The sequence below is a fragment of the Protopterus annectens genome, chromosome 8.part0 (genome assembly GCF_019279795.1).
Source record: "Protopterus annectens isolate FY-2018-M chromosome 8.part0, PAN1.0, whole genome shotgun sequence".
In the NCBI taxonomy this organism is placed as follows: domain Eukaryota; kingdom Metazoa; phylum Chordata; order Ceratodontiformes; family Protopteridae; genus Protopterus; species Protopterus annectens.
The window spans coordinates 1075235474-1075249197 of record NC_056741.1 but is presented as its reverse complement, the minus strand read 5'-3'; the positions used below and the strand labels follow the sequence as shown (position 1 = coordinate 1075249197).

The 13724-nt window shown below is 39.7% G+C and overlaps 1 protein-coding gene across 1 annotated transcript in view; it reads left to right on the top strand.

The window, feature by feature from the left end:
- Nucleotides 1-13724, top strand: part of LOC122809226 (semaphorin-6D-like) — a 955253-nt gene that overhangs the window by 891323 nt on the left and 50206 nt on the right. Inside the window, exon 19 of the mRNA XM_044080542.1 lies at nucleotides 3332-3382. Coding sequence (XP_043936477.1) covers nucleotides 3332-3382 — 51 coding nt within the window. The remainder of the gene's footprint in view (nucleotides 1-3331; nucleotides 3383-13724) is intronic.

The following is a 13724-nucleotide window of genomic DNA, read 5'->3' as shown; positions in this document are numbered from 1 at the left end:
CATTATTTGTAAGAATCCCAACAGATTTTCAGTCAGTCAGCTGCAGCAGTGTTAGACTCAGTGAAGTAACCAGTCTTATTATTATTATTATTATTATTATTATTATTATTACATTATAGGTGCCAAATGCCGAAGTTACATTCCTTTCTTTGGTCATCCATGCATTGCTAGACATTACACGGCATTCCTAAGAGTCATTTATACCACTATTGGTCACTTCTTTTATATTCATTATTACTCTTTCTTTGTCTAAATGTCCATTTCCATATCTCTGAAAAACTTCAAGTTTTAATCCCAGTTACATATAGCAACTTGTCAAACCTGCCCCTAACCCAATTAGTATACTTTAGTTTCCTCCCAACAGGAAGCAGTTTCTTTGTATTACACTGAATCTCTTATTGGCCACTTTATCACTCACAACATGTCTTAAAATGCAAGTACAACTCTGCTTCTGCAGTTCAAACTCAGTCCAACTGTGTATACTCTAATATGGAGAAATAAAAAGCTATGCTTGCATACCCCAGTAAGGCAATTAACCTCATGTCACACCTTAATTTACTGAAGGAACTCGAATGCCAAGGTGTACATACCACACGCATGTAGTACTTCTCTAGCTGCTTAGACACATGGTCTGTTATAGTTTGCATGAACAATGCACTGTTCACCTCCTGGTGTGGAGATGATATGGTCATCATCAGTTTAAATTCATCTCAAGAAACTGTCAAACCCAAGCTATAGAAAGTGCACTTGTACTATCCCACTGGCTTGAGGGTAAACAACTGGCAAAGAAAATGAGCAAAATTAAGGCCATGCTGTTTGTTAGGCAGAAGCTTTCTGGTCGAACAAGACAGGAATGTTCTGTCCTATTGTCGTAATTCATTTGTGAAATTACAGTATTTTAAGCATCATAGCATGCTTCTGGACACCCCTTTCTCCTTTATTAACCACTTATACACTTTTAAAAATAAAATGTCCTTTCTACTGCTGATGCTTTTAACTCACTGAATCCTTAATAAAAGGAGCTAGCCAGGACCTTGGGGAAAAATGTCCTTATTCCAGTCCTGGATAATGTTACCTTGCTGTTGGCATAATCCAATGTTAATGTGCTAACAGATATTCTTGAACAAAATCTTCCGCTTCAAGACTCACACCTCCAAATGTTGATAAAAGTGCTTAGACGTTTATTGTAGGAGTATAAACATTTTCTCAACTCTTATCTGTGAAATTCCAAACTTTAACTGTCATCTGTGACTAAAATTGCCTCTTTCTGCTCTTTTCAATAACTGTGTGCTTAGTCTCCCTTAATACTATATCTGTTAAGATTCCTAACTATTTAGTAGGTTGTAGCTGCAGTACTTTGGCTTATGTTGCCTTCAGAAAGCCCCCCCCCCCCACAATTGAATCCACAGGTTTCCAGCTTTTTCTGCATTTAGAAATGACTTAATTAGCTAATTCAATATCCCAGTTGTAAAGTTCATTATGTGGTCTCTCAATGCAATTTGATTCTTTCTCCACTTTGTTTTAATCCTTTCCTTTTGTATTTATCTGAAACTACAACGTACATCTAAGAGACCAACTTGTCATTGTGTTTTGCTAGTCTGTCCTTGTCCCACTAGGCTTGTGTATATATATATATATATATATATATATATATATACATATATATATATATATATATATATACATATATATATATATACATATATATATATATATATATACATATATATATATATATATATATATATATATATATATATATATATATATATATATATATATATATATATATATATATATATATATATATATATATCCATTCTGAAAAGAAAGTTATTAATGCAGAATATCCACCAAACAGCAAGCATTGTTTTCGTTCTCCCTGTATATGCCTTACTACACTACACCCTTCATTCATCTCAGAATTAGATTTTACAGTAACTGTAGTCTAACAAACTTTAAGTTTGAATACAAGGTCAGAAGTACTCCATGATTTGGTGATGGTGTTCAAGGCTCCAAGGGTAACCAAAGATAGGAAGAAACCTTTGACCTGTGCCCTGATAAGTTGGCAGCAGTTTAGAGATCTTTAGGACCAGTGACTGGTAAAATAATGATCTGTTACATCCTAAGAATGTAACTGCTTCATCACAGTTCTGTATGCACACCATGAATTATAATCTCACTATCATACCCCTGAAACTGCAGACATTTAAGATAAGTAACAAAGGGTATTGCAAAGTAGGAACATTCAGCCACAAATATGGACATCTAATTAGTAAAAAAAATGAATGCCAGATAGTAAATAACTCTCCTTGCTTGCTTCCAGTAGGAATGCAGGATATTATTCAGAAACTCATTTAAAAAATGATGGAAAAATATAAGCACATTATCAAAGAAACTGTGTAAAATCTGTAGACAATGCTGAACTGTATTGCAAAATTCTACCGCACAAGTTTTATTTATTTTTGCTTCTGAAAAAAGGGAGATGTAAGATGTCTGCCCTATTTTTCTTTAAACAGTTGGTGCTACTAATATGCTGAGTATGTAGGGGAGTGGTTATGCGTTTTAGGCAGCTACAGAAATTGTATGTGATGAGGGGGATTTAGAAAATTATGTAAATGGGTAAACCAAGCCTGAAAGCAGGGACATACTTCCAACAGTAGGTGGTGCATCTTGTAGAGTAGTAGATCAGGCCTGAAAATAGGAATGTTCCTGTAGAATAAGTACAATTGAGAGGGCTGCTTCCTATGACAGCTTCATTATCATTTTTGCATTAACAGCTGGTGATGCCACAGGAAAGTGTGCTGCCTTCTACAAAAAAGCTGCCAGATCAGATGAAGTCCAGTAGATTTTTATTGTTTGTTTTTTTAACACCTTTATTGGATAATCACTTGTGACATAGGCAAATTTACTTTTATATAAAAGCAGTCAAACTTTATTATATTAACAATTTCATGTTTACAAGCAGTATACTTCACATATATTGCTATATATCATATAACCTAAGCAACATTACATAAATATTCACTTCCTCCCTTTTCTTAAACAAGAAACATCTTTATTAAACCATCCCTTTGATCATTTAAAATACAACTGTTTCAAACGAAGTCATTGGTAATGAAACCAGCAAATATTGCACACTGTTAAGATGAAAACGTGTTTTTCCTTTTGAATAGACTAAATTGCTTTCTTTTGATTTTACTGTCTCGTGTTTGCTTAACCCTTTTATGTACTGATCCAGCAATGGTTTGCTTGAAATTATTTTTACTATAACTGCTTGTGTTGTGCGTTTTATTTTCTGTTGCAAAAATTTTTCTTTGTTTTAATGTAGATTCTGTAACCACCACAGGAAATCGCAACAATCCTGGTGATTCAGCTTACGGTTAGTTTACTTTCTGAAATTTCCTTTGCTTGGTTTTTGTCTTCCTTTAATCTCCTTGTTTGCCATTTTAAATAGAATTGCACATCTTTGTATTTTATTTGAAGGCAGAAAAAAGAACATCATTTTTCTTTTTCTTTCTTCATTTTTTAAAGATTTTTCTCTTTGAGGCATGGTCAGCTGGAAAAGAAAATGCATTTTTAGGTTTAATTCATTGTGTTTAGCAGAAAAAATTGAAATCTGCCTGATAATGTAGTTGATGGTCCGCTATAATATAGTTCTAAGTCTTTTTTTTTTTTTTTTTGTCCAAACTCATGAAGTTGAAAAGTACTGAAGATAGGAGAAAGTGTTTACAATACTGTCTTGAAGCACCTGGCAATTTAATACAATATTTTTTTTTTTACCATAAGTATTAGATTCCTCGTCTGAGCAAGCAGAAGGTGTTATTTGTATGTTGGGAATTACAGAATGACTGATAGGAAGAAATCCATAGTCCAATTTCTGAAGCATCTAAACATATGCACCATTAAGATTTCAGCTTTTCCTGTCCTTGTCTTGGCTCATTTCTGAATGATCTGTCATTCTTGCACTTGGTGACATTCTCAGTTGCCTCCTACTGGTTGATGCATGTCATGACATGTTTTTAAAGACAAAAAATATAAATAAAAGTAGAAAAAAAACACAAAAACTGGAAACGGCTCCACCACAAATCCAAAACACAAGGCTTGATTTCCAATGAAAATTTATTCTGATACCTCGGCTTTTCGCCTTCTAAGGAATAACTTGAACATTAATAACTTTCACGCTGCTATTCCTGATGCCAAAATCATTCAATACGCAGACGATTCAACCTTAGTCTGTTCTGCCTCAAACATCTCTGAATTGCTCACTAAAACCCAAACTGCTTTCTCAACCACTGAAAACTGGATGTGCCAAAACCACCTCTTTCTCAGTGCTAATAAATCTAAAATTCTACTATCCCCCCCCCCACAAAGACTTACTCCTACGACAAAGATGCTTTCAAAGTCCTTAGTTATACCAACTCCCCTATAGAAGTGGTTCCCTCTACCAAACTACTCAGCATTACTGTTGATGAATTCCTCAAGTTTGACATACATATTCAACAAAATATTAAGAAAACACACCAAAAACTAGGTATGCTATATAGGAATAATCGCTTTCTCTCAAACTCTACTAGGCAAACTCTGGCCACTACTTACCTTCTTCCCTCCTTATTATACGGAGCCCCTCTCCTAACCAACCTGTCCTCCTCTATCACCTCCAAACTAGAAAACTGCTATAATAAAATCTCTACATTTGCCACCAGTTCCAGAAATTCCACCCATCATTGCCTTACCCTACAATCTCTGAATTGGCTAGAACTCCCAAACTACCTAAACTACCTCCAACTCACGACTGCACACAGACTTATATTTCACCCTACAAATTGTCCAGCTCTAGAAAATATCCTTCCCCCTTACACCCCCAACAGAACTCTCAGATCTGAACCTCAAAACCTTATTGCTATCAACAAGCCTAAAAGTCCTGCTGGCCAACTTCTCCTCTCTGTCTCAATAGGTAAGAAATGGAACTCTCTACCTTCCACTCTTAAGAAGAATACCAAACTCAGAAAACTTTAAAACCCAGCTTTTCAAACATCTGTCCACTAAATGGAAATGTGCCTGCCTTCAACCTACCTAAATCTATCTAAGAGCATGCCCCTAGGTGTTTTTTCTTTTTCTCCTAGGTTCCTAAGCTCTCCAAAACTCCTAGAGCTACTTATCCCATGACACTATTGTGTAAATACTGTAAATAGCATCATAGTTTAAATGAGTGCATGCAGTGTTTTTCTACTTTTATTTTAATGGTGTGTATGCAAAGTGTTTCCGCACATACTTTCCAAGAGTGTTTTCATAAATGAACTCGTATAACCCTCAAGATCAACCATAATGATTTTTGTCTATGTTTGATACTGAAAGTACATATGTTGTAAACTGTTTATACAATGTATCTTTTATACTTCTATATCTGTACTGTAATATGTATTTTGGAGCTTTTCTCCCCAGGCCTCCACTGAAAATGGGTCCTCTGGACCCAGTGGACTTCCCTGGTAATCAAACCGGAAATAAAATAAATAAAGTAAACATTATGCAACCACTTAATTTATACACCAAATGCTGTTAATTATCCAGTTTATCAGTTAAACGTTCTGCATACATTTAAACAATGTAACATCTCACTTAAACAACAATTTTTTTTGTAATTTTATATAACTTTCTAACAATTATTTCTTCACTAGCTGAATACTTTATTTAAAAATCCTGTTTTATAAATTTAAATTGCCATCAATATTAATTCCCCTATGACATAGTGTCCTATAATTAATAATCATCCTGCACTCTAATCTATCAAGTTCATCTTTAAAGCTACCCCCATACTTCAAAAATGCTCATGCCAACACATTAAAGAACAGACTAGTCTCAAAACCCTCATGTACAGACACAAAATAGTTAGCTACAGGATTATTCACATTCCGCATTGTAATATCCCCCAAATGTCCCATTATTCTAACTTTTACCTTTCTCTTAGTCTGCCCAGTATACCATTTGGTGTCTTGACAGCCACATCCAATATTATACACAACATCCTGGGAGCCTCAATTAAAAACTTCTCTGACTTTATAATCTCTACCATTAATCTTACAACCATTTAAGTTTTTCACCCTACCGCATACCGAGCAGTTCCCACATGTTCGTGTCCCCACTGTGTCACCCTTTCTACTAATAAAACCATCCCCACTCAGTTCCTTCAAGCTGTTATACCTTCCACAGGAAAAGGTTATATGTTTGGGAAAAAGATGTCCTACAGTCACATCACCTGAAACCATATACCAAGATTCCTTAATTATTTTCTCCAAAATATTTGAAAATGGGGAATATTTTGTCGCAAAAAACAACTTATCCTCTCTTTTATTACCTCTCATTTCCACCACATTTTTATTCCAACACTCTGAGTTCCATTACGAGCTTCCACCAAAGCAGTTTCAGAATACTCGTGTGAGCTTAATCTATTATGAATCTCATTCAAAAACACTTCTTTAAGCCTAACATCAGAGATATTCTGATAAATCCTTTTAAATTCACCATACAGTAAAGATTTAATCAAATGAGGGGGATGCATACTATCAGCATGGAGGAAGTTATTGACAAATGTGGATTTCCTGTAAGGTCTAAACTGAATCCCATGATCCCTATCCACATATAGTTCCACATCCAAAAAAGTAATATGCACAGAGTTAAGATGACAAGTAAATTTCAAACCATGAGTGGTAATTGCATAATAATCGGTTTTGTAACAGCACTTGGTATATAAATTAGGTGGCTGTGTAATGTTCAAGTTATTTCTTAGAAGGCGAAAAGCCGAGGTAGCAGAATAAATTTTCATTGGAAATCAAGCCTTGTGTTTTGGAATTGTGGTGGAACTGCTTCCAGTTTTTGTGGTTTTTCTACATGACATGTTTTAAAAAGGTCAGTCCTGCTCAGCTCCTGCTCTATTCAGTTCTTTTAAGCTTTGCTGACATTTGGATTTCAACCCTTACATTCACCATAAAATATTTCCCATCTTCAATGTCTAAATACTCAGACCTTCAAAGTATTCATGCAGTTGACAAGATACGAGCATGCCCCATCTGTTCTGCCTAATAGCAGAATATCCTGAGAAATGTCACCATAAATGCTAGGAATTTATCCCAGCTTAGGCACAGGAGATTGAATTGAAGTATCAGGCCTGTTTCATTCTGTCAAAATAGTGGCTGTGGAATATGTGTAGTGCAGCAGACCACTATACAGGTGTTTGCTAGATTCACAGGCCACTCCATATTAGAATGCCAAGAGACAGTAAAGGATCTGCAGGACTGACGATTAGGTAGATTGTCTTGATGTAGGATCCGTCCATGAAGCGATCATTTAGTCATACTTCATAAGCCGCTCACCTTTGACTAGCAAGGTGTCAAGCTTGCAACCATCACTGACTGTTCAGAGAAACTTAAGAGGTATATCCTCATCAGCCACGTTGTGGATATGTTTTAGGGTGCTTCCTTTTATTGTACCATGTTAAAGCATTAAGTACATGCTTGTTGACATTGTGTGATTCCTTGGGTCTTCGATTACTGGCTTGGTGATTGCAATTGCAATCAAGGAGTCTTCTGCTCAGGCATTCTCCATTGTTATGCAGGACTTACTTCAGTGGAGAATTAGTGCTGGGGGTCCTTCTGTGCCATTTGGGCCAATACGTCCTAATCAGACTTGTTTGAAGCATGTTCGGTGCTGTCCTCGTAGCTACAGATGTGCACTGTTAGGGGACATAGGTTCATAGGTTGCTACTAGGCTATTGGTCCTAGCCATAACAATTCCCTGGCTATTTCTTCCCACAGTATTTACTTCCCTGGACCCCTGTCTAGCAGGGCAACTGACGTGAATCCCTGGGGTGAATTTCCTGTCTCACATCTAATCATCAAGGTTCCTTTTGAAGAGAGCCAAAGAGGCTTGACGTGTATGGGCAGTCTATTCCAGAGTCTGAAGAGTCTCTGGGTCAGAAACCAATCCCTCCAGCATGTTTTGTTCATTGCAATGACAAGGTTTAGATCCCTGGAGCGTGTGGCTCTGAGGGATTGGGATTTCTTTAAGTGTAGCATGTCCAACAGCTCTGGGTTTGACATGGCCTTGTATGTTAAGCAGAGATCGCCTCTGAGTAGACGATATGCGACAGAGTATAGGTGGAGTTTTTTTAGACGGTCAGCATAGGACATCGGCTTTAGGCCTGTGATTCTTTTAGTGAGGTATTTCTGCGGCCTTTCCATTTGTTGCAGATGTCTTGAGAGGTACATACCAAATGGGGCGTTGTATTCTATAATGGGTTTAATGAGGGATGAGTACAGTGGGACAATGACCTCCTTTTTTCTGGATGAAAAGCCATTAGTGATGAGGTGTGCCATATAGAAGGATTTCCTGACTGTTGTGGCGATGTTGTTATCGAAGGTGAGACTACTGTCCACCTGTGTCCGTAAGTCTCTCATCACACTTTCAGTGTTTAGTGTACTGCCACCTATGTGGTAATTCACGGATACATGTTTTTTTCCCAAAGGGGATAACTGTACATTTCTTGGCATTGAGCTTGGGCCCATGGCTCTGGCACCAAGCATCTGTTTTTGTAAGGCCCTTTTGTAGAATATCTACATCATTTGGGGATTCAATAATGGCTCCCAGTTTGCAGTCATCTGTGAACTTTGTTAGCCAGAGTCCCTTAGGGTTGGCCTGTACTTCAGAGAAGTAGATGCCAAACAAGAGCGGCCCAGGACTGAACCCTGAGGTACTCCACTTGCCACTTGTCTGGAGCTGGATTTGGATTCGGCTACTTTTACAGTGTGGGTTCTGTCAGTAAGCCACTTGGCAACCCATCGAGTGACGCAGGAATTAATGGCCAGCTTAGTGAGTTTATCTATGATTCTAGAGTGGGGGATGGTGTTGAAGGCCTTGGTGAGGTCCAGATAGGCTGTGCTGGCCACCATACCCTTGTCCACAGCTCTGGATACTGATTCGAAGAAGTCAGTCAGGTTCAGGAGACAAGATCAGCCCTTCACGAACCCAGACTGCATGGGGTACAGTGTTTGAAGGTTGCCAATGTCTTTGTTTATAAGTTCCATGATAATATGTTCCATGGCCTTGCAGATCAGGCTCGTCAGACTGATGAGGGGGGTAGTTCCCGGGATCCAAGGTGGTGGATCCCCCCTTGTGGAGTGGGATAACTGTAGCTTTGCACCACTCAGTGGGCACGAAGCCTGAGGTGAGTCTATGATTAAACATGACACTTAGGTGAGCTGCCAGTTCATTTTGTAGTTCATGTAGTACACAGCCTGGGATTTCGTCTGGTCCCATGGATGCTGTATTCTTAGCTTTGGAAAGTGCTTTTTTTATCTGTGTGGCCATTATTACCAGAGTTTGGCAATCTTTCGGTATTGAGATGGGCCCTTTAGAGGGCGAGAGGGGTTGAAGTTTGCACTGAATCGATCTGCCAGGATATTAGCAATATCCTTGGTATCAGTATATTTAATGCCATTCTGTTGTAGCTCAGAGCAGATCTGAGCATTGCCATTTAGATTCTTGACATAGTTATAGAATGCCTTGTGGTTGTCTTTGGAATCTTTGGCAATTTTGTTTTCGTAACTAGCTTTGGAGGATTTTATGAGGGTTGTCAGCTTCTTACTGAGGCTGGTAAGAGAGGTTTTTGCATCCTGGGATTTTCCTCTTTTCTACAACAGTTTCTTCCTTTTGTTGTAAAGTTTGTTTATGGCAAGGGACCACCAGATTGGCTTCCTTTTATTCGAGGAGAGCATCTTGGTTCTATTGGGGTTGGCACGATTCATGCACGAGTGGATGTGCTCGTACAGTGCCTTAGTGTAGGATTCAGCAGTCGAACATTCAGTTCCCGTCTGCATGGGCGTCATGAAGTTTGTCACATCTGATTTGAGTAGCATGAAGTTGGCTTTGGAGAAGTTTTTTACGGAGGTTTCCTTACTGGGGGGTGGGGGTGGGATGTGGATGTCAAGGGTGATTAGCTTATGGTCAGACCTGACCGACGAGGGGGTGACCATAGGTGTGGAGCATCGATTTCCCATGTTGGTAATGACCAGGTCTAGGATATTGGAGTCCCTGGTGGGACTAAGGATTAGTTGATCCAGGGCGTTGGAATTTTTGAATTCCAAGAACCATTGGGCAAAGGTGTTGGTACACAAGTAGTTTTCCCAGTTAATGGCAGGGTAATTAAAATCACCCAGTATTAGGGTGTTTGGTTGTATCATAATATTTTCTAGTATGTTTAGAAAGGTGTAGTGAAGATTTTGGGGCATGGTGTGGGATCTGTAGCAAGCTACAATTTGGATTGCAGTCTTACCTAGTGTTAGTTGCACCTGGAGAATTTCAAACTCATTGTGTTGGGCAACTAGCCTGGTGTTGTGAATATCCTTGGTGAATATGGACACTCCTCCACATTTAGTGTTTTGCTCTTGGTTTGGTGGCCAAAAAGTGTGGTAAGAGTTGTAGCCTGGTATTGCAGGGGTGCTCTCTGGAGTCTTGAACCAGGTCTCAGTTACTGCACAGATATTAATGTTCTCCATTTTTAGGAGTGCCTCAAGAGAGTGCATTTTTGAGGTTTAGACTTCTAGCATCGAGTAGCATTACTTTCAGATTTTGCATGCTTGTACCTGTTACTGTGGTGGTTTTGTCCTGTGAACTTTGCCTAAAAAAGGCACTGTAGGGGTGGCAAAGAGCCTTAGCCAGTAACCTGAATCCTGTTGCAAAACAATGTTAGTCTATTTATCATGCATTAAGGTAGATGTTGTGGACCTATGCAGATAGATCCTGATCAGGCCTCTTGACACCTAGCAAAATGTCTGTCATGCTCCCCCATCCACAGCACTTGCCTGCTGCACATTGTATACATCAGCCACTGGCTGAGCCCTGATGGCCAATCCTGTCAGGGGAGGGGAAGGTCTCCTTCCCTCTCATTTTCCTGGGATGCAGCACATTAATTACTCCAAAATTCTTGTTTCTGACACGAGCAAGAATAGCAGGATGGTCTCTGCCTGTAGACCAGATGATTCTTCCTTTTGAGAAGTTTGTGGACAGAACCTTGAAATGCCCTCCAACTCCTTTGTCTCCCCCACACAAAAATGTCTTAAGCAGTGTCCACATAAGATGAACAAGGAGGCCTGGGTCATCCCACATGTAGATCATCCCTTAGAAGATGCTAGTTATGTAGTCTACACATGTCTGAGTTCTGCTTTCTTTCCTTGTAAGAAGGTTGATGCCCTGTACTAGACATCAGTGGAGGAAAGTGTCTTCCCAGCACAAACATTCTGTTAGCAAACTTCTGTGGGAGATCTTCAGTTCAGCATAGGTCCACAACATTTACCTTAATGCATGATAAATAGACTAACATTGTGGACAGGGTTTGCAACAGGGTGTTGGTGTCTGCAGTATTGGGACTTTAGCCCAGTAACTGTTTGCCTGACTTTCCTGGTTCCCATCTATTCTGTTGGATCAGGCATTGCAGAAGCTGATAGACCTTCCTTCCTGAGTTTGGAATCGGGGAAAATCTAAGAGAGACTGTTACTACAGCTGTCGTACTGGAGTTTTATGTGGCTCACTCTAATTTTTACTGAGATGATATGGCTAAGGCAGATGGCACAGGGTTGTGCCTGCATTAGATTGTATGGTGCAAACTATCTTCCTTTAAGGATGAACTTCTGGGGTGATGGTTCTAGGGTTTCAGCTTTCAGGAACTGGTGGAAACCTTTAGAATAAGAAGGGGGTGGTGATCTAAGTAAAATGTCTTTATGATATCTCTTTATTCTGTTATCATATCAGCTGTCTGGCTAGAGTACCATATCCCTATCACTGCCAGCTAAGTCCTCAGAGAGGGCAGATCTACCAACCCAACAAGTACAGTTCATTGTCCAAAGGGAACAGAAAACCTTTCCTCTGTTGGTGGCATCCATGTTCATAGAGATTACCTCTATCTTTTTTGGTAAAAACTCTATACCCATGAACTACCACATAGGCAGCAATCTACTTAACACCGAATGTGTGATAAAAGACCTTGGGACCCAGGTGGACAGTAGTCTCTCCGTTGATAGTCACATCGGCATAGTAGTCAGGAAGTCCTTCTACGTGGCACACCTCATTATAAAAGGGTTCTCATCCAGGAAAAAAGAGGTAATTGTTCCCCTCTACTCGACACTCATTAGACCCATTATAGAGTACAACGCCCCTTTTGGAATGTACCTCAGAAGACATCTGCAGCAGCTGGAAAGGCCACAGAAGTACCTCACAAAGAGGATTACTGGCCTTAAACAAATGCCCTACACTGACCGCCTCAAAAAACTCCAGCTTTACTCCGTAGCATATCGCCTACTCCGAGGTGATCTCTGCCTAACATATAAAGCTATGTCAAACCCAGACCTGTTGGACATGCTACACCTAAAGAAATCCCAATCCCTCCAAGCTACACACTCTAGGGACCTAAACCTTGTCACCACAATAAACAGGACATGCTGGAGGGATAGATTCCTGTCCCAGAGACTTCCCATACTCTGGAACAGGCTACCCATCTATGTCAAGCAAAGTTCTTCATTAGCACTCTTCAAGAAGAATCTTGATGAGTGGATGGGAAATAGGAAATACACCTCGGGGATCACTTCTTTGTCTCCGCTCAACAGTGGCACAGGAAAATAACTTTCTTGGGTGGCGTAAGCCAGGGAATCTTGTTGGCTAGGCTTACGTAGGCCCTTGGGCCGATAAGCTATTACCTACCTATGAACCTGGTACCTGTCAGATTCTGAATTGTGAAGCGGGAAGTCTGGAACTATGTCTTTGATGGTACAGGATGCCATGGCGGTGTTGGACATGATACATCAGTACCTGAGGTCAGCACAGGGCGTCCTGTTGTTTGGTCTGAGCAGGCATGAATTTCAGGCCATCGTGTTACCGTGTAATTTATCCTTGGCACCTAGTGTGTTTACAGAGGTGCTAATGTTAGTAATAAATAACTTGCAGAAGGACCATTCTGTCTTCCTAGACTTCCTAGAAGTACCCTTAGCTTGGATACTCCCAAGGTTCCAGCCCGGGGGGAGTCTCCATAAGCTTTGAAATCCCTTTGAACTCGTCTTAGAGGACTTCCTTCTTTTGAAAGTATCAGATACTCTATAATGTCAGAGGAGAGGACCCAGGTAGTCAACTTTATTAGTTTGAATGAGTATGCAGGCTTGAACCATCCAGTGATTTTTGGCCCTCTTGGTTGTCACACCTTGTATTGCTCTGCTCACATTTCTCTGTGTGTGCTTAATACAGCGGAATGTGAAGTGTCTGTGGCTAGAAAATTATTGGGACTTGATTTTGTACAGCAGTGAACAGTTCCTACCAATCTCAATGTCTTCCTTCATTTCTGCATGAAAACCAGTCATGCATCCTAATGATTAATGTTTTATATCTGGGATGGATAACTCTGACTCCTTTGTGGAGTGTAAAAGAGAGGAAACTGTGCATAAAGGAGCTAGCATCATGAACAGTGTTCCCCACACTATAAATGTTCAGGAAGGAGAGTTAAGAACAGAACTGCTCCACTTGGACTACCATGCCATGTCATGTTGCATAAACAGACAAGGCAACATGTAGATATTGTCTCTGAACTGCAATAGTGGATCATTGACCATCGCATCACCTTAATGACCTTCTGCATCTAGGCAGGTGATCATGCTGGCATACTCTATATGCTACACTCCAGCCCTTTC